Genomic DNA, 20,398 nt, shown 5'->3' on the forward strand with positions numbered 1-20,398 from the left:
CGTGGCTCGTTGCTGTTGTAGTGGGAGGAGTTGTGTGTGTGGGGGGGGTCCATGGCATCGCGGGACGCAGATCGGACGAAGTCGCCGCCTCCACTGCCCCCTCAGGTGCCGCTGTTGTTATCGTCGCGGCTTTTGTCGCTGCCGCGGTCGTTACCGCTGTGGTCGCCGTCGCCGGTGGTTGTCGTCGTCGTCGTCGCCGCTGCGAGCGACGCGGAGATATTGAGGCGCGGGGACCTGCGAGCGGCAAGGCCGGCTCCCAAGGCGCGCTCGGCGAGTAAGGGCCCAAAGGCCTCCATCGCAGCGGCTCACGTGGTGGTGTGTGGTGGTGTGTGGCGTGGTGGTGTGTGTGGCGTGGTGGTGTGTGTGGCGTGGTGGTGTGTGTGGCGTGGTGGTGTGTGTGGCGTGGTGATGTGTGTGTGTGTGTGTGGTGATGTGTGTGTGTGTGTGGTGATGTGTGGTGGTGTGTGGTGTGGTGATGTGTGTGGGGTGGTGATGTGTGGTGGTGTGTGGGGTGGTGATGTGTGTGGTGATGTGTGTGGTGGTGATGTGTGTGGTGATGTGTTGTGTGGTGATGTGTGTGGTGTGTGGCGTGTGTGGTGATGTGGTGATGTGTGGTGTGTATGTGTGGTGTATGTGTGTGTGGTGATGTGTGGCGTGGTGGTGTGGTGTGTGGCGTGTGTGTGTGTGGCGTGGTGGTGTGTGGTGTGTGGTGGTGTGTGGCGTGTGTGATGTGTGGCGTGGTGGTGTGTGGCGTGGTGATGTGTGGCGTGGTGGTGTGTGTGGTTGTGTGTGTGTCTGTCACAAGGTCTGCGTGGCATCGTCCCCTTCTCCAGACGCCGAGGGAAAATGGGCGAGTTTTAAGATAGCGATTCGTGCAGCTGCTGTGGCTGATATGATACCATCAATAAGCGAAAAGCTCTGCTTTTTTCCCAGACCACCTGCTTACAATCATTCAGGACCTCATGATGGCAGCTAAAACGCAGATAATTGGCACAGTGAGGAACACCGTTTGTGCATCTACCAGCCATCTCAGTCAACCAATAGCACCTGGGTCTGTTCCGTGACCTTCCAGCGGGCTTTCGACACTTCACGTGGCCTCAAAGTGCACCTAGCATGGCACAAGCCAAATGGTGGCGTCACCACCCGCCACTTAGTGGTGAACGGCGGTTGTTGTGTGGGAAGGGTGATTCCAGGGGTGTGTGTGTGGGGTGAACGCATGGTGTGCAGGGTTTGTGCAGCATGCGTACAGTCTGATGTGTAGTATGTGAATGATGGGGATAGGTGCACCTAGCCTGGCACAAGCAACGTGGTGATGTCACTACCACTCGGTGGCGAATCGCGATTGTTTTTGTTGTTAGTGCGTGGCGTGTGCTCATTGGTGCAATGGGTGCATGGTGTGTTAGTGTGTGTACTTGGTGAGTAGGGCATGTGTACATGGCATGATGTGTGTATGTCTGGTTTGTCCACTTTGTGTGTGGAGTTTGTACGTGGAGTGTGCACATACCTGTCAACCCCTTATCAGTGCCTACTTTATTACAGACCAATTCAGACCTTATTCATCACCCTGTGCCCTTATACATCTCAACGTTCATCCTACAAAGTCCCATCACAAGGGAGAAACACAAACAAAGGCAACACATGTTTTGCCCGTATTGAAACAGCCGTACGCCATATGTGTGTGGTGTCGACGTGGTGTAAATGTGACGTGTGTGTGTATACATGTGCCGTTAGGTTTACACGTGTGCAATGCGTGTACACGTGTGTCCACATGCATGTATGTATATTGTGTATGGTTGGTGTATGTGTGGAGAGTAGTTGAGCTGGCCACCCACCCCCTTGTGTGCCGTGCCGGCCATTATAGGTGTTCGCTAACAGCACGTGCCCAAACAGTCTGTTAAGGTTGTATGTGGTATCTTTTCTGTGTGTATATGCGGTGTGTCGTGTGAGAACGTATTGTTGGGTGCGTGTGTGTGTGTGTGTGTTGCATCCGATGCATGCACATGGTGTGTCGTGTGTATGTGTGTACACGTTAACCCTGCCATAGATATGTGGAATTTCCACCACTGGTTTAGCGGATAAGTACTTGGATACGTTTGACTTTGCTTGTTTGTGATTGTCATTACAGTGGGCAAGAGCCAGTTCCTTGAGCAGCAGAAGAAATGTTCCAGGATGAACGGGAGAGGAGATAACAGCGTTCTTCATCTACCCTCTCTGAGTCTCAAGACTCGTTCTCACGAGGGTCCTGCATGTGGGAATTCAACCTGGGTGCCAGGAGAGAACCCACACCTGCAGGTGGCCAAGGGGACGATGCTCAATGCCCCGCTGTGCAGATAGATAGTCAGCACCAAACCTACTTCCTGTACTGCGGCTTCAACACTGAAACAACCCGAAATCATGTGGACGATGGATGTGACACGGCTGGGAAACCGCCGCCCGTAATTACCTCGCCGAAAATGTTGACTGCATTGTCAACCTCTCCTTGTCTTCCGACATCACCGTCATCGTCACTTTCGTCATCGTCGTCGCTGTTGAGCGATCCCAATTCCGGCCGTGTCTTGCAGCAGCTGGCGGTGCCACCGTGTGCGTCGGCTGCCGGAAATTCGCCACCACCACCGTTGCAGGCAGAGGAGGCCGCGTCCCAGGTTGCGGAGAAGTATGGTAGCCCGGATCTGGGGCAGAGGCGTCCGTGCCTGAAGCGAAGGCCAGGGGCAGCAAGGCGGTTGAATCGATTCCAGCGGCTGCGGTTGGTTTGGGCGCCGGAAATCTTGCGGTTGTTCCACCCCTTGTTGTTTGGCGGTTGTTGGGTGGGGAGGTGTGGTGCGAAGCCACGGTGTGGGGGTGGAATGAGATCAGGCGATGGGAAGAGGAAGAATGAACGGGGAGGGAGGAAGATGAAGGAGGAAGGGAAGGGAAGGTGCAAGCGTAGTCGGGGGAAAGGTAGTGGGAGGGATGAGACAGGAGGGGTAGGGGGGAGCAGAGGAGGGGAAAGTGGAGGGGAGAGGTGGAGGGAGAGAGGAAATGGAGGGAGAAAAGGAAGAGAGAGTTGTAGGCGGACAGATCAAGGGACAGAAAATAGAGCTAGAGATCGGTGTAGAGATGGAGATAGGGGAGGAGGGTGGTGGAGAGATGCAGAGGGAGATGAACGGAGGGATTCGGGTAGAGACAGGGAGAGATGGGGAGAGAGTCGTAAAGAGAGGGACAGAAAGAGATGGGACGAGAGAGACAGAACGAAGGACAGAAGGGAAGACAGGGGGAGACACGACGAGAGACACAGGAAGAGGGACCGAGACTGGGACCGAGACAAGGACAGGAGAGGCGACCGAGAGAGACACAGGGACAGAGAGAGGTACAGGGAAGGGAGACACGGGGAGCGAGATAAAGACAGATGGAGGGACAGAGACAAGGGGAGAGACAAGAACAGGGGGAGAGACGGAGACAGGGGGAGAGATGGAGACAGGGATAAGGAGGAGAAGGGTGGTTGGCCAAGCAAGAGGCGGCGAGATGAGCTGGAAGTTGGCGCTGGGAAGACACGAGGTCAAGAGACTGCTTCAGCAGACACGAACACTGTCGACGCAGAGATGAAGAAAGTCACAAACACCAGAGACACAAAGACGGACAGCAGCAAGGGAACAAAGGAGGACAATGAGGGAAAGGGAGATGCGGGTATCTCAGAGGAGCGCGCCAGAGGAGAGGAGGAGAGGCACACAGGGAGGGCCTCGCTTCAGCCAAAGACAGGAATGATGGGGAGCGGCGGCGATGAAAAATCTGATGGAGTTTGTGAATCTGAAACAATTAGTAAGAACCGTACAGAGGAATTGAGAGCGTTAAAAAATTCTGGAGGAAATACAATTAGTATGATTTGTAGTGACAATGGAGGAAAGTCGATAGCGAGCATTGATGAAGGTGGTAGACTGTTGGGAGCGATTGGAAACGATGTTGAGAGTGGATCGGGAACCGTCGTGAATAATGGAAATCAGGGTTTGGGAATCTTTTGCAAATCTGATGAACAGGAATCTGGGATAGTTGGGAATGATGGTACGGGGAACTTGGTGATAATGCAAAGCTTTGGACACCTGGAATTGAAACCAATCAGGAATGACGATGGTATATCAAAATCGATCAGGACCGTTGACAAGGGTGAATGTGGAACAACCGGGACCAATCAAATAAAACCAGGAAGGATCGGGAAGAGCGACTCGGGTAAAATCGTAAGACTCGGGAACGCCCGAGTTTGGAAAATCGGACTGACTGTCGGTCGGGAAGTGGATGTTGATGCTGCCACTAATTCCGCTGGACAAGGCCCAATGAGGAACGGCGGTGGCAACAAAATCTACGTGGACAGCGAGGATGATGATGACGGAGTTGGCGACAGGCAGCGTGACGTCGTTGTCACGTACAAGAAGAACATGCTGACCAGAGAGGATCTGCTGTGTCTGCAGGGGAGTGCGTGGCTCAATGATCAGGTGCCTGCTGCCGGGATGTGTGCCGTCGTGTGTGTGTGTGTGTGCGCGCACCGAATGCATCTGCCAGCCATCTCGGTCAGTCAACCCATGGCACCTGGGTCTGTTCCGTGACCTACCAGCAGCGGGCCTTCGACATTTCACGTGGCCTCAAAGTGCACCCAGCATGGCACAAGCGCCATGGTGATGTCACCACCACTTAGTGGTGAACGTGGGTTGCTGTTGTTGCATCATAGCTCTCCAAAAGCATTTTCCCCAATGGGTTATGAGACTAAGGGATACGCGTATGTGTCCACATGGGTGTGTGTGTGTGTGCGCGTTCATGGGGAGCGGTGGCAAGTGATGTTAGTGCACTGCGCTACAAACCCGGAGACCCGAATTCGATTCACGTTCTTTGCTAATATCGGTGATGACTATCTGAATCGGTTTTGGGCCTCGCCTGGGTCTACACAGCCTAAGAAACGAGTACTTTGTGCAATGTATAAAACATCACCACTTGGGAGACAAAGGGTGGCTGGGTCTGGGGCAAACCACACCACCCCCTTGTGTGTTGTGATGGCCTTCATAGGTGCTCGCTATAACAGCACTTGCACAGTCTGTTAAGTCTACAGTGGGGGGGGGGTGGTCTTCATCTTCATGTGGGTCTCTGTGTGTGCCTGTGCGTGTAAACTGCCCCGGCAGCTCACGATCACAAATCGCCTTTTTTTAATACTGTCAGGAAATCGCATACAGCACAACCCGGATAGGTGATGGGAGGGACTTGATGACATCATCAGCGCGTCACACTGGGCGTGGCTTGTAGGGGGTTTCCTGCCTTCGGGAGGTAGGATGTGGGGATGGCTGTCATTTTTAAAGGGGTCCAAGTAGTTGACCATACACAAGGAATCGGTTATAAAACATTTTATTAATCGACTTTGTAATCGAATCGTTCCAGCTTTAGTGCATGCGCATATAATACATACCACAAAATAATCATTACTACCATTGCGTTGGTTTCAGCATTTATTGTCTCAAACCGACGCTGTTGAACTGCCAGATATTTGCAGGCACGGATGCTCTCTGTTATTTATGGGTCCTCGTTCTATGCAAAACTATGGAATACTTCACAAAAACGAATTGTTAGCTTTGCAGAGCTGAAAACCATTCTGACGTTTGAACCAATGCTGCTGAAACAACAATCACACCCAGAAGACCGTGTGCAGTCTGTGAGATGTGTAAAACAAATATATTTGTTTTTGTTAAGCGGAGAGAGAGGGGTGAAGGAGGCTTGTATCGTCTCGTCATCTATTCCCATATATAATGTTTATTTCCCGGCGCGCAGGTGATCAATGTATACGGGGAGATGCTGGCAGACCTGAAACCAGATGAGGTAAGGATCCATTTTTAATGTATGTACGTTGAACTTCTTTCACACCATACGTAGCCATCCATCCTAAATCGGCAGTGCGCAGGGAAGGACAACTAAATACAAAAAGCAGTTCTAAAGAAATGCGCTTTCAATCTAGATTATTTAAAAGTGCATAGCTCCAGTCACTTCCTAATATCGGAAGGAACAGCGTTCCAGATGGTCGCAGAAGTGCATCAGAAAGCGCGCGACACGGTGACCGTCTTTGTTTGATGGCGAGCCAAAAGCCGCTACTGCAAGGATGACCGGAGTTCACGTGATGGTTTATGCTCCTTAACGAGGTCAGCAAGGTATTGTGGTTCATTTGCGCCAATCATTTTGTGTGTAATGTGACCTTATAATGCATTCGTTCGGCAACCAGAAGCCAATGCAGCTCGGTGAGCACCGAACGGACGTGGTCGGATCTTGCTGTACCCGTCACAGTAACTCCTGGCGTCTCTCAAACCTCCCGCCCCTCGTCTCTCTGCGTCTCCCCCAGGTCTACTTTTTCACCAGCTTCTTCTACAGCCACCTCAAACGTCGCGGCTACGACGGCGTGAAGCGATGGACCAAGAAGGTACGGAGCTCGGGAATTAAACACCATCATCACCGCTGCCATCGCCGCTCGTATAAAAATGGCCATCGCCATCACTGCTTGCATCACTGGCATTGGCACCATCATCATCAGAAGTATCAACATCATCAGTCTTCATCAAAGTATCAACATCATCACAGTCTTCATCACTGGTATCATCAGAAGTATCAACGTCATCATCTTCATCACTGGTATCATCAGAAGTATCAACATCATCACAGTCTTCATCACTGGTATCATCATCAGAAGTATCAACATCATCACAGTCTTCATCACTGGTATCATCATCAGAAGTATCAACATCATCACAGTCTTCATCACTGGTATCATCAGAAGTATCAACATCATCACAGTCTTCATCACTGGTATCATCAGAAGTATCAACATCATCACAGTCTTCATCACTGGTATCATCATCAGAAGAATCAACATCATCACATTCTCTGTGTGTGAGTAACTCTGGGCTCTGTCTCTGCGTGTGTGTGTAGGTGTCTCTGTGTGTGAGTAACTCTGGGCTCTGTCTCTGCGTGTGTGTGTAGGTGTCTCTGTGTGTGAGTAGCTCTGGGCGGTGTCTCTGTGTGTGAGTAACTCTGGGCTCTGTCTCTGCGTGTGTGTGTAGGTGTCTCTGTGTGTGAGTAACTCTGGGCTCTGTCTCTGCGTGTGTGTGTAGGTGTCTCTGTGTGTGAGTAACTCTGGGCTCTGTCTCTGCGTGTGTGTGTAGGTGTCTCTGTGTGTGAGTAACTCTGGGCTCTGTCTCTGCGTGTGTGTGTAGGTGTCTCTGTGTGTGAGTAGCTCTGGGCTCTGTCTCTGCGTGTGTGTGTAGGTGTCTCTGTGTGTGAGTAACTCTGGGCTCTGTCTCTGCGTGTGTGTGTAGGTGTCTCTGTGTGTGAGTAGCTCTGGGCGGTGTCTCTGTGTGTGAGTAACTCTGGGCTCTGTCTCTGCGTGTGTGTGTAGGTGTCTCTGTGTGTGAGTAACTCTGGGCTCTGTCTCTGCGTGTGTGTGTAGGTGTCTCTGTGTGTGAGTAACTCTGGACGGTGTCTCTGCGTGTGTGTGTAGGTGTCTCTGTGTGTGAGTAACTCTGGGCTCTGTCTCTGCGTGTGTGTGTAGGTGTCTCTGTGTGTGAGTAACTCTGGGCTCTGTCTCTGCGTGTGTGTGTAGGTGTCTCTGTGTGTGAGTAACTCTGGGCTCTGTCTCTGCGTGTGTGTGTAGGTGTCTCTGTGTGTGAGTAACTCTGGGCTCTGTCTCTGCGTGTGTGTGTAGGTGTCTCTGTGTGTGAGTAACTCTGGGCTCTGTCTCTGCGTGTGTGTGTAGGTGTCTCTGTGTGTGAGTAACTCTGGGCTCTGTCTCTGCGTGTGTGTGTAGGTGTCTCTGTGTGTGAGTAACTCTGGGCTCTGTCTCTGCGTGTGTGTGTAGGTGTCTCTGTGTGTGAGTAACTCTGGGCTCTGTCTCTGCGTGTGTGTGTAGGTGTCTCTGTGTGTGAGTAACTCTGGGCTCTGTCTCTGCGTGTGTGTGTAGGTGTCTCTGTGTGTGAGTAACTCTGGGCTCTGTCTCTGCGTGTGTGTGTAGGTGTCTCTGTGTGTGAGTAACTCTGGGCTCTGTCTCTGCGTGTGTGTGTAGGTGTCTCTGTGTGTGAGTAACTCTGGGCTCTGTCTCTGCGTGTGTGTGTAGGTGTCTCTGTGTGTGAGTAACTCTGGGCTCTGTCTCTGCGTGTGTGTGTAGGTGTCTCTGTGTGTGAGTAACTCTGGGCTCTGTCTCTGCGTGTGTGTAGGTGTCTGTGTTCTCGCGCCGTCTGCTCCTCCTGCCCCTGCACCTGGGCCTGCACTGGGCGCTTGGCGTCGTGCGGCTCCAAACGCACGAAATCTCACTCTGCGACTCGGCCCCAAGCCCGGCAACCACCGCCTGCCTCACGGTAACCACGGCAACCACCTAGCATAACCATGGCAACAACTGCTCGCCTCACGGTAACCACGGCAACTACCGCATATCGTGACCATGGCAACATTCGCCTGCTCACAGTAACCACGGCAACCATTGCCTCGCATAACCTCTGCCTAGTGTAACCGCGGCATCCATAGCCTGCCTCAGTAACCACGGCAACCACAGCCTGCCTCACCGTATCCACAGCAACCACTGCCCAGCTTGACCACGGTAACTAGCTGAGGTAACCACACTTATGAGTCATCAATATAGGTGCAGGAATCCATACTCTTTGGTTCTTTCGGTAAAGTCACGTAGGTAGAAAATACATCACAACGTTTCTGGCTGTATTGTTTCACCTGAAGACTTGTGTTGTGTTGCTATCGAAACGTCGTGATTTATTAGTTATTTTTTCTATCTACGTGACTTTACCAAAAGAACCAAAGAGCATTAATATCGGCTTCTCCAAAAGGCTCCCCCCGCTCGCTGCCCTGTGCTCATTGCTGACAACATCCGATGAGTCCAAAAATCAATCTGCCTCGAGCATTGTGCAAAACCAATCAACAGTTCCTGAAGAAATAGATCGCGGTGGCCGCCACCTCTTGCCTCGGTCACCAAACAAACGTTAGCAGATGCAACGAGATCGACGAATCGTGGGCCGGCTTCGTCCTTATTAGGACTCATCAATACAGCGTTGTCCCCAACTGTTAGTGACCCGCGCTCGTCGTGTGTCACCTTCGCAGATCATGTCCCGGTATCTCACCGAGGAGGCCAAGGCGCGAGATCGCCCCGACCTCAAGGTGCCCTGGAGCATCCACCTCCCCAAGGTGAGAGCTTCCTGCTGCTACCACCCGGGGCTTCTCTCTGCTCCTCCTTGCTGCTACGTTCATCCCTATGCTTCTATCTGCTTCTGTGTTTCTCCGCTTCTCCCCATGCTTTCCTCTGCTTTCTGAGGTGAGTGGATCTCGGTGAGTCTGTGGGTCTCTGTGTGCACGTGCAGTCAATGACGACTTGGCCGAGACCCTCATCTTCCCCGCCCCCCCCTGCGCCAACGCCGAGAACCCGGCAGACTTGAGACCCGGATTTGAAGCCAGGGCCTCCATGGTGTCGGCTTGGCCCTCTGACCTCTGAGCCACCCGGTCACCTCCCATCATCATTCATAGTTTCAACAGAATGAATCGGACCAATTCTGTTTCGACTGCTGCGGGTCTGCTTGTTGCCTTGTGTCGTGCTCGTTTTGCAGCACAGACTTAAATAACAGGCGGTGATGGTGATGGTTAAAGAGTAATACTAATCGTTGTTTTATATTTGCAGAATTTACCGCGGCAAATGAATGGAAACGACTGCGGTGTCTTCGTGCTGGAGGTGAGCGGAGTCAATCGCCCCCCGTGTAAAGGCGCGAGCTCGCTCATCCACACATCGATTAATTTGCTTAATCACTTGGTCACCTTCTTAAGTGAGAACTCGCCCACTTACTCGCTCGCTCGGTTAACTCTGAATAATCACTCCCTCACTCACATTGGTCAGAGGTGTGACCACTCACCCATGCATTTGGTCACTCACCCACCCGTACAATTGCTAATTCACTCACCTACCCACTCATTCGCGAATTCGCTCGCTCACTCATCCATTCACTTGATCGCTCGCTAGCCAACTCATGTGCACACTCGCCCATGAACTCGCCTACCTACCAATTCCGTTGCCCACACTCTCACGCAGTGACTCGTCCACTCATCAATTCACTTGATTGCACGCTAGCCAACTCATTTGCACACTCGCCCATGAACTCACCTACCTACCAATAGTCGCCCACACTCTCACGCAGTGACTCGCTCACTCATCCATTTACTTGATCGCTCGCTAGCCAACTCATTAGCACACTCGCCCATGAACTCACCTACCTACCAATACAGTCGCCCACATTCTCACGCAGTGACTCGCTCACTCATCCACCCTCTCGCCAAGGTGCCTTTTGAGTATTTGGCTGCGATAAAATGTCCAAATGATAAGTCACTATTTCATTGGGCTATCATTCTGCCCAGGTCGCTTCTAAAAAAAGAGCTATATATTGCTCGGTTGGCCTTACCTGGAAAATAAAAAAAAATTAGTTTTGCATTCCCATGCTCACGCATTAACCACACTGCCCAGCACTCAAACACCCACCCACTCGGTTAATTACGTCCCTCACTCACGCGTTTACCACACCACCTGACACTCAAAACACCCGCCCACTCAATCACAATGTCACTCACTCGCGCGTTCCCCACACTACACGGCATTGTGGATACCTTGCACGGTTTTTTGCGGCTCTGCTAGCAACACTTTAGTTGCAACACACTACGGCGGGTTAACGTGCAGGGCATTGATGGCGCGTGTCTGTGTGTGCGTGTGTGTGTGTGTGTCCGTGCGTGCAGTACTGTCGCTGTCTGGTGTTAGATCGCCCATTCTCCTTCTCCCAGGCTGACATTCCCCGCATCCGGAGGAGAATTCTCAATGAAATTCAAGAGGGAGTTATCGCTGTGGACAAGTGAAGACTTTGCCCTCATTCCTGCACGTCATGCCCATCCGCTCACCTCATTCTCCCTTGACCTACCACCGCCTTCAACATCGTCACAAACTAGTTAATGTTCCACCTTGTTCAGTCATCCCCATCAACTCCTCTTCCCACTCATCCCCATCAACTCCTCTTCCCGCTCATCCCCCTCCCATAATTCTGCATCAACAACGAAGCTTTCATCTCATCTCTCACCATCCCCCTCATCTCCTTTGTCATCCTCTCATCTTCACGTAACTCTCTCTAACATCCACGTTTATAATCGGTCGCTGGACTGAGGCTGCCCAGCGGGGAGTTGCAGACGGGCGGTCGAAACGATGAAAGGAATAACTTATTTTTGTCTTAACGCGAAAATGATCGTTTCTCTTTAATGTATTTTTTCAAAAGGAGTGTGTCAAGATTGCAGAAATTATTCTGCCGCTGAGAAAGTGTAAAATTACACTGGAAATACTTCTTTGTGAAGCGCAGGGGTGGGTGGGACAGTGTGGCGGCCTCCAATGGGTGGGCCAGATTCACTTGAATGGATCTCAGATGTAGCTCTGCGTTATCCTCTTCGGTGGGCCGTTCTCCTCACAGGAAGGAAAAAATTAACCCGTAAAAACAAAGTTTTTCACTCTAAATCCTTTATATGCGTGGCGGCTAGAGGCCTCTCGTCCTCTGGCTTGAGATGGCTGCCACCTATGGGTCAGATGATTGTCTGGCAGCATTAAGCAATTGGTAATTAAATATTTACATTTTTTCCCCTAAACCGTGTAAAATTTAGGAAATTTTTTTCACGAAAATTAATTGTCACGCACAACGAGTCTGTGCAAAATGTCAGCTCGATTGGATCACGGGAAGTGGGTTAAAAAACGAGCGAAAGATTTGCACGGTCGTAAGCAAGCAAGCAAGCAAGCGAACTTAATATAAAGGATTTTTTAAAAAACCCTATTATGCGACATTTCCCAATGATTTCTTCATCGTGACACCACACCAGTCGCGGTAAAATGTGTTTAAAAAAAATGCCACGATCAATCTGCACATAAACCAAATTGGTGTAAATGTGCATTTAGAGATGGTGTTTTTAAATCGCAGCCCACTACACCTTGATTTGTTGATTAATCCACGTAATGCTTCTGACAAAATAATGGCTGACTAGACAAAAGTGAAAATATTGAGACTCGGCGAGGCTCTGTTGGACAAATAAAGGTCGTTTTATTTATTATTGTGGATGGTTTTTAATCGTAAGGCAGTTTGTGTCGTGCGCGGCAAGTGTAACAGTTCCAACTTAACTTGGTCACACATCACCTTTGCTGATCCAGTGTTGGGTGAAAGCCCTCTCCCAAACAAGTGTCTGTCAAGGGTGGTTTTTGACCATACTTTACCACACTGGTCATTGCGGGTTTGGTCATAGAGGGCTCAGGGCCCGCTTGTGATGTCACTTGCTACTGATTTTGGCCGCGTGGGGGTATAAATACAGTGGTCGCTGAGTTCATATGGCAGTGCAATAAACTCCAATGCCACCATTCTCCCCTCCCCTTGAAACATATTTTCTGGAAAACCAGATTGTGGGTTATGAAGTTGTTTTTCAGGACACCGCTCAATTTTACCTCCCCGGGGTATTCGCACAAGTGTTTATAACACGACCAATAAAAATGCAGACACTTAAAAAGCAATGGCTGATGGCGAAAAAGTGCATTAATCCCTGCAAAGTTGGCATTCAGTGGCGGATGGTGGATTGTGTATGACAATCGTGATGACCGCCAGAATCAAAACAAGTTAATGCCACCTCCGTCGGCGCCTGGATTAAAGTCATGATTCGGATTTGCGAGTGGATGGAAAAATCCATTCCTGCCTGCTACAGCAGCTGTGTTCGCCCCTCATTAGCCTCAACGCAACGTGATCATCTCGTCTGCATTTACAGTCATGTCACGATTATCCGAGGCAATCGCTTGAAGGGGTGGGGTGGATAACAAAAACACGGATAGTGCAAAACGTGGAGATGCGGCTATAAAAACGGATTGATAGTTTAGCCCCGTAGAATGCGCGGGTGGAGATGAAGAAAACATCGTATGGTTTTACTGCTGCGTAAAGTAATCGTTTTACTTGCCAACGAGTTCGTAGTCCCGATGACGCTCCCTCGACGAGTAAGGAGCAGCGAACAGAACCGACACGCGCAACGATTTACTTTGCACGGCCAATCTGTAACCCGCGCATCGGTTAACCGTGCAATTTGCCGTGTCGTCAACGCGAGTCATTTTAAGCCGTGAATTCGACGCATCGCTGCGCCATGTAACAATTCCATCTCGCTCCCGGACTGCCTGTGCACGCACGCTGGGAATCTCCACGAAAACCAAGGCCCCGTAAGGAATTCAAACAAGGACTTAAAATCCGGGAGATATGATAAAGGAAATGTAACCTGTGCCAGAGGTCGCAACCAGTTACCCGTACCCTACCCGATACCCGGCTACCCGTACCCAGCCGGGTACGGGTACCCGTTTGCGACCCTTGTGCGGCCGGGTAAGGAATCAAAACCCGTTTGCGACCTCTGACCTGTTCCCCCTGCTGCACACAGCAATTGCTGCCACCAAACATTTTCACAGGCACCAATAATGCCACCCACACCCCCTCCGCGTGAACACCGGCTTTTCAAGCTGTGCGTTGTTCCCATTGGGGCGTGGGGAGGACGAGGAGGAACCAGGCACAGGGGAATCGCGAGTGGGGGATGTCCGTCTGGTCGCTGGGCAAGTTCCTGAAACAAAAAAACGCACGCAACAAATCTGTAAGAAAAACCCCATTGCCAATGATCATGGCAATAACTGTTGGGTCCTGATTAGGATGGAAACTGGTCCACAGTTCATGATCGCTGCATCAGTCACATTTGGTTATCAAATTTATTTTGATGGCTGATCAAAGATAGGACCACAATGCATTTCAGTAAATGCTGATGGGTTTTTTTGTATATGCACAGTGGCTGTGTGCGTTTTCCCCATTTTGTATTGTCTCAAAGACAAAGATCCCCCGTATAGCCTTTAACAGACTTGGGGCAAGTGCTGTTAGCAAGCACTTATGAAACGACACGTGAGGGGGTGGGTGGCCAACACCATGCCCGGTTGCCTTTGTCTCGCTCATGATGATGTTTACGCAATGCACCTGGTATTAATTTGAGGCCGAGTCGACCTGGGGGAGGCCAGGACAGGTTCAGATAATCGTCACTGGTGTTGGCCGTGAACACGAATCGAACCCGGGTCGCCGGGTTTCTAGCATAGCGCGCTAACCGCTACACTCCCGCACCAATACCCGCCATTCCCCAATAAGTGACGGTGACATCACCACAGAGCCTGTGCCAGGCCAGGTGCACTTTGAGGCCACTACCGCTCCACCCAGATACGCACAATTTTAATGATGAACTCTGCAAGTCAACTATGGTGAGATTGTCCCTGCCATGATAACGTGGAATTCCCACCGCTGGTTCAGTGGCATGAGTGAAGGGGGTTTTGGGGGGTTGCTTTATACCGGTCACTGTGGGCCACTCCTGGGGTTCTGTTCATCTCCTTGTGGCGACTTGCCTGGCCTCTGCTGCACAAACACAGATACGTACGATTACACACACACATTAGTACCCTATACAGGCAGCCCCCGACTTACGAACCATCGTACTTATGAACCAGATTGCAAATTGAACCACGTAACAATTTTTGTTCAGCTGAGATATCCTCCGCGAGATATCAAGAATCAGCCTCGTGCTGGGTGTGTGGGCATTTAAACAGAGCGCATTATTGTTTCTAGATTTGAAGCTTTCGTGACTGCAAGGATTCATACTCTTAGGCTTTTTCGGTAAAGTCACGTAGGTAAAAAATAAAATTAATAAAAGTAATAATAGAAATAAAATAATAAATCACGACGTTTCGGAGGCAACACAAGCTTCCGTCTTCAGGTGGAACCGTCACAGCACGATTGCTGTATCAAGTAAAGAGAAGTCCCAAGAGACCCGACCTTGTATATATACTGGTTAAGGGGGGGGGTGGAGGAGCCAGGGTGGGCCGCGGGAGAGGAGTTGTTGTGAGATGGTTAGTACGGCTGCAGCTTGTTGGTACTGAGCCTTTGTCATGTAGATGGCAGAAGCAGACAAGCAAGTCAGGACCAAGCAGCCCCTTGCTCTGCTGCATTATTGTTGTGTCCCGACTTACGGCCACCGTTCGACTTACGAACGGATCTCTGGAACGAATTACGCTCGTCAGTCGTACGACTGCCCGTACTGTGTACAGGGTGTGGAAATGTCGACACCATGTCGGCACGAAGTGATTGTGACGTCACATCGGCGGTCGTGCCAGACTAGGTGCCTTCCGACTCAAGAGAGCAGTGTCGGAAGGTTCGCTCGCAGGTCACGGGACGAGACACCGTGGTGTTCAGAGTAACTTATTGTACCTTGAAGTAAGTAATATTAAAAAAAAATTAAACACGCTTTAATGAAATGTGCCCTAATAGTAATGGAAGAACTGCACGACTCCAGGAAGTGGCCCCGAAGCTTGCCACGACGACAGGGACCGTGGCCAATTACAGCCAACGTCAGTTGAGCGTGGACAACAAAAGGGCTGGAAATTATACTGGTAGGAACCTCCAGGTTACACCAGCCCACAGGGGATTATTGTGTCCGTCCGTCGTGCAGGGAGGGGCTGGGTGGGGAGGGAGGGGCTGGGTGGGAAGGGGAGGGTGGGGAGGGGCTGGATGGGAAGGGGCTGGGTGGGAAGGGTGGGGAGGGGCTGGGTGGGGAGGGTGGGGCTGGGTAGGGGGTGGGGAGGGTGGGGCTGGGTAGGGGGTGGGAGGGGAGGGGCTGGGTGGGGGGTGGGAGGGGTGGGGCTGGGTGGAGAGGGACTGGTCACCCCGTGGTTCCATTATAAAACTCAACGTTTAACCTACTCACGCCGGCTTGTGCCCGCCCTCACAGTCGGGCATATTTGCGGAATACACCACGCCGCCGTTGACCCTGGCCATTGACCGAGCAACCCAACGTTCCTACCAGCTCCCTCCGCAGGAGGAATGTGTTTCAGGTCGGCACGAGAGGTTGGGTCAACAAGACCACGCGCCCGGCCGCCTTTGTGACATTTACACACCGCACCAGGAACTAAATCAAGGTTGGGGAGGCCCAGGTCAACCTCAGATATTCGTCGCCGGTGATCGTAGCGCAAGTGCGCTCACCACGACACTACGGCTCCCACCACATGCGTGCAGACACACACACACACATCACAATTTTACGAAACTATATTGTTTTACTTTACCAGAAGCAACCAGGCCACGCATGATAGGTCAACGAAGTGGCTTATCACGTGGACATTTAGAGCAGCCAAATACTTTAAAACGCGTGTTGATGTTGATTCTAAACGTGGAGGGGAAAACCCGGAGGACCCGGTGAGAAAAATCCACGCGACCACGGGGAGAGAGACACGCAAACTCCAAATCTACAGCAGCAGCAGCAGGCGTCAGGGTCGGGACCGAACCCACGACCTCCTGCACACCAGGCGAGGTAGTTAACATCTCCTAGCCACCGTGATGATGATGAGAGAGAGAGAGAGAGACACGCAAACTCCAAATCAGCAGCAGCAGGCGTCAGGGTCGGGACCGAACCCAGGACCTCCTGTACACCTGGCGAGGTAGTTAACATCTCCTAGCCACCTTGATGATGATGAGAGAGAGAGAGACGCAGACTCCAAATCTACAGCAGCAGGCGTCAGGGTCGGGATCGAACCCACGACCTCCTGCACACCAGGCGAGGTAGTTAACATCTCCTAGCCACCTTGATGATGATGAGAGAGACACGCAAACTCCAAATATACAGCAGCAGGCGTCAGGGTCGGGATCTAACCCACGATCTCCTGCACACCAGGCGAGGTAGTTAACATCTCCTAGCCACCGTGGCGCCCCTGTACAACAACAACAACAACACATTACCACACACACGTCAACAGGTACCTGCTGCTGCTGCTCCTGCTGCTGCTGTTGTTGCTGTTGCCCACCGCCCAAGGCTGCTGCTCTGACCGCGTCCCGGATCGCGTCCTGGGCTCGCGTGATGGAGGCCACGGTGAGCTGCGCGGCGCGCCTCATTAGCCGCGTCTCCGAGAGGCTCTCGATGAGCTGCTGCGAGTTGAGAAGCCTCGCCAACAAGGAGCGCAGCACCATGGCCTCCTCCTTACACCAACACCCCCACCACACACACACTAACCCTCACGCGTGACAACCACTGCCGCTGACAACACCGCTCGCTCGCAACTCTCCACCGCTGCTGATGTGGCGGAGGTTGTGTGGTTGTTGGAGGAAGTGAGCTTGCGACTGTGGCTAACAGGCGGTCGTGCGTGCCGTTGTTGTTGTTTTGTGTTGATGTTGGCGGTCTTGTTGGCGTTTGTGGTGTTGTGGATTGTGGTGTTGTTGTGTTGTTGATTGTGGTGTTGTTGATTGTGGTGCTGAGTGTTGTTGCGACCGTGGCGTGCTCGGCTGTTGCCGGGCAGCTGTGGCGGCGGTCTTTGCCAGCGTCGTTCCTGTGGTTGTTGATTGGCGGTGGTGGTGGTGTTTCTGTTGTTGTGGTTGCTGTTTGTATCGCTGGGTGGTGGTGGTGGTTGGTGGTGGTGGTGGTGGTGGTTGTTGTTGTTCGGCAAGTTGCTCTTGGGTGACCCTCAGTTGCAGCACGTGGTCTAAAGAAGCATCGAATCGCCCGACAAATCGCGCGGATCGATTCCGGAATAGATCAATGCAACTTTACGGTACCGGACTTCGCTGCGCCTCGTTGAGTCTAAAATCGGTGCCCGGGTCTTGTGGGCATGTTGGGATCTATGAGGATCGTAAAGATTCTAGACACGCAACGATCAGATTAATAGACAACGTAGGACAGGTAGGAATCGATTTGGTGAGATTGTCGACGCGTGCGATTCTTGAATCGATTCACTTCTCCGCCCCCACCACGTGCGCGCGCCACCGGGGGGTGGGGGGGGGGTGAACGCGTCACGACCGGAAGTTGGTGCCGCTCGCTTTCGCCATCCGGGGGCGGAAACGGCGCGCTCGAGGGCGGAACCGAAAGTGGGCGAGTGTTGTGTCTCTCTGAAGGGTCCGGGTGGGAAAAAACGGTGTTGCGGCTGTCCGCTAATAAACATTCCGACTTGTTGACTTGAAGCTTTCGTGACTTTACCGAAAGAGCCAGAGAATATTCCGACTTCCATTACAGGACCTCATCACTCGGCATTACTAATTCGAGTGATTTTAGTGGTAGCATTGTCAAGTTAATACGTTTGCAAATGATGATGATAAGCATCGGTTCACTGGGGCCGTCCATAAATGACGTCACGGGGGGGGGGGGGGGTCAGACATTTGTGACGGGGGGGGGGGGAGAAATGTGACGTCACATCAAAATGCGCAACTTTAAATAAATATAGACAACACGTTCTACTTAATTAAATATACTTTTAATAAATGTTCTCTCCTACAACATCAGAGTGCAGCGCCACATTAAATACGCACTACAATGACAATTGTTTAAAGCGATTTGAAGCATGTTTTATTTGGGGGGGGGTGGTAGAGCTTTGTGACGTCATATTTGAGGGGGGGTCTGACTTTTTTGTGACGCCGTGTGACGAGGAGGGGGGGGGGGATCAAAAATCGTCCAAAATCGTCCAAAATCGCGTGACGTCATTTATGGACGGCCCCACTAATACAGAAAGTTGTACACTCACCACTACATACCTGTCAACCCCTTATCAGTGCCTACCATATTACAGACCAATTCAGACTTTACTGGTCACCCGTGCCCTTATAAATCTCAACGTTTATCCTACAAAGTCCCATCGCAAGCGAGAAACACATACAAATAGACAAAAACATTTATTTTGCCCATATTGAAACGGCTGTACGTTGTATGGACCTGAAAACTACATTTCTCTGTACAAGAATACGGGGTTATTATCCGTTTATCCTCAGTTTACCACGTAGGTTTTCGCGACCAATATCATCCATAATAGAGGTTACACGATGTTTATCAGATTTCCATGTCACAGCGCTAAGTTTGAATGCCACGTGCCCGCCGGCTTTTAATTTTCCCGCCATTTCCTCCCCCCCCCCCCAACGCCCCCCCCCCCCGGCCCCGCGGTGACGTCACGACACGAGGGGAGGTTCGTCTTGGTCGGAGGAGCGCGATTGTGAAGGTTTTTAAACAGAGACAAACATCATTATTGTTGTTAAATACAAAGGTATCGCACGTACAAGACGAATTACGACACGCGACACATTTTTTTAAAACTTTCTGTCAAAAGTTTGATGAGATTCGTGTAAAAACGCGGTGCTTTTTGCGTTAAGGGTTCAATCGGCGTTTCATGAATTAATCATAAACACGAATAAACTTAAATATATTACATAATTTTAGTTTAGATTGATCGATTAATGCGTTCAGTGTTTGTTTATAACGCGTGGTTGTGCCGGGCAGTCAATAGCATTACAATTTTAGTGTTTTTTTTTAAAATATGTCTGAGGTAATTTTGAACAAATTCGTCAATAAAATGACATTGAAATAGAGGAAATGTGTTCACGGGATAATTTTGTATGTCATGATGGGAAAGTTTGTCTTGGAAAATATATTGCAGCAGTGTTTTTGTTTGTGAAGGGCAAAGGAAATGCTGGATTGCATTACACTATTCATTCTTATGCATCACGATTATGAGAACATATTTGTTTACAATCTACGTGTTTTTATTTATTTATGTACACTTTACAACGTACGTTTAAATCTAGACGCTATTTTACACCACAATTGGACTTGAGGGCGCGGTGAGAAATACTTTGAGGTTTAATTTTTTTTGTTAAATTAAAACCCTTTGGGAATATTTCATAAATACTGACTTTTGTTTTGTTAATACAGCGTCAACATTTTTAAATAACTAGTCCAATGGATGCAACTCCGATTCACGTCCACTGGGCTATCCATGGGAACGTGGAATTTCCACCACGTACCCTTAGAACTTGAGGGCCTCGGTGAGAAATACTTTGAAGTTGATTTTTTTTGTTAAATTAAAACCCTTTGGGAATATTTCATAAACACTGTGTTTTGTTTTGTTAATGGCGCACAATTAAAAATGAGAGCACCAAAAAACGACCAAATGTATAAAGATTTTTAAATTTAGATTTAAGGCTTTCTGCTGCTGCAGCTCCTTACTATTAAAATTTCCCTCCCCTTTATTACTGCTAATCCTACTTCCTCCCTTTATTACTGCTAATCCTACATAATACACGAGCATAATATGACTTTGAGACCCCACCACCTACACATTCCACAAGTAGTGACTAATCCCATATCTGCATTTTCCATAAATATGCTAAATTCCTCTGTTGATATGTAAATTCCTTTGTAAAGGCGCTCTCCTCTAACCCAGCTTGAATATACGCTGCCAAGCTTGGTGGTGTTCATTCGGACGCTGTCTATCCGACAGCCCTGTTCTTCACCTGAGGATGGCTGCTTGCGTTGTGGCCGA

The 20,398-nt window shown here is 50.5% G+C and overlaps 3 protein-coding genes across 13 annotated transcripts in view; 2 read left to right on the forward strand and 1 right to left on the reverse strand.

Annotated features, from left to right (window-relative positions):
- The first annotated feature begins 22 nt into the window (after positions 1 to 22).
- Positions 23 to 12,112, forward strand: LOC144727985 (sentrin-specific protease 5-like). Of its 4 annotated transcripts, none has more exons than XM_078607149.1 (8): positions 23 to 105; positions 2,126 to 4,463; positions 5,782 to 5,829; positions 6,344 to 6,421; positions 8,208 to 8,348; positions 9,100 to 9,183; positions 9,671 to 9,721; positions 10,771 to 12,112. In XM_078607149.1, the coding sequence occupies exons 2-8, from the start codon at positions 2,247 to 2,249 to the stop codon at positions 10,885 to 10,887; spliced, it is 2,736 nt and encodes a 911-aa protein (XP_078463275.1). In that variant the 5' UTR covers positions 23 to 105; positions 2,126 to 2,246; the 3' UTR covers positions 10,888 to 12,112. The 4 variants fall into 4 exon arrangements, with proteins under 4 accessions (XP_078463275.1, XP_078463277.1, XP_078463278.1 ...); XM_078607151.1 differs by having other exon boundaries at positions 47 to 270; XM_078607152.1 differs by having other exon boundaries at positions 69 to 274.
- On the reverse strand, positions 12,085 to 17,600 carry NCBP2AS2 (NCBP2 antisense 2 (head to head)). Of its 2 annotated transcripts, none has more exons than XM_078607155.1 (3): positions 16,863 to 17,600; positions 14,406 to 14,465; positions 12,085 to 13,641 (listed from the first exon to the last, which is right to left on the reverse strand). In XM_078607155.1, the coding sequence occupies exons 1-2, from the start codon at positions 17,067 to 17,069 to the stop codon at positions 14,409 to 14,411; spliced, it is 264 nt and encodes an 87-aa protein (XP_078463281.1). In that variant the 5' UTR covers positions 17,070 to 17,600; the 3' UTR covers positions 12,085 to 13,641; positions 14,406 to 14,408. The 2 variants fall into 2 exon arrangements, with proteins under 2 accessions (XP_078463281.1, XP_078463280.1); XM_078607154.1 differs by having other exon boundaries at positions 14,406 to 14,468; positions 16,863 to 17,580.
- A 1,416-nt stretch (positions 17,601 to 19,016) lies between these two features.
- Positions 19,017 to 20,398, forward strand: part of TEX11 (testis expressed 11) — a 30,962-nt gene continuing 29,580 nt past the window's right edge. For 3 of the 7 annotated variants that reach the window (XM_078607156.1, XM_078607160.1, XM_078607159.1), the window contains exon 1: positions 19,021 to 19,123. The gene's annotated coding sequence lies outside the window, so the exon portion shown is untranslated. Of the gene's footprint in view, positions 19,124 to 20,398 lie in introns of all 7 variants that reach the window. The other 4 variants (XM_078607158.1, XM_078607161.1, XM_078607162.1 and 1 more) reach the window with 4 other exon arrangements.

This window comes from Lampetra planeri, chromosome 27 (genome assembly GCF_965212315.1).
Source record: "Lampetra planeri chromosome 27, kcLamPlan1.2.h2, whole genome shotgun sequence".
NCBI lineage: Eukaryota > Metazoa > Chordata > Hyperoartia > Petromyzontiformes > Petromyzontidae > Lampetra > Lampetra planeri.

Excerpts from the sequence above, each read along its gene's own strand:
- LOC144727985 (XM_078607149.1), top strand. The coding sequence starts at position 2,247 with ATGTGGGAATTCAACCTGGGTGCCAGGAGAGAACCCACACCTGCAGGT. Across the intron at positions 5,830-6,343 it reads CAGACCTGAAACCAGATGAG|GTCTACTTTTTCACCAGCTT; the intron begins GTAAGGATCCAT and ends CGTCTCCCCCAG. Across the intron at positions 8,349-9,099 it reads CAACCACCGCCTGCCTCACG|ATCATGTCCCGGTATCTCAC; the intron begins GTAACCACGGCA and ends TCACCTTCGCAG.
- NCBP2AS2 (XM_078607154.1), bottom strand. The coding sequence starts at position 17,069 with ATGGTGCTGCGCTCCTTGTTGGCGAGGCTTCTCAACTCGCAGCAGCTC. Across the intron at positions 14,469-16,862 it reads AGCAGGAGCAGCAGCAGCAG|CAGAGGCCAGGCAAGTCGCC; the intron begins GTACCTGTTGAC and ends GTGTTTGTGCAG.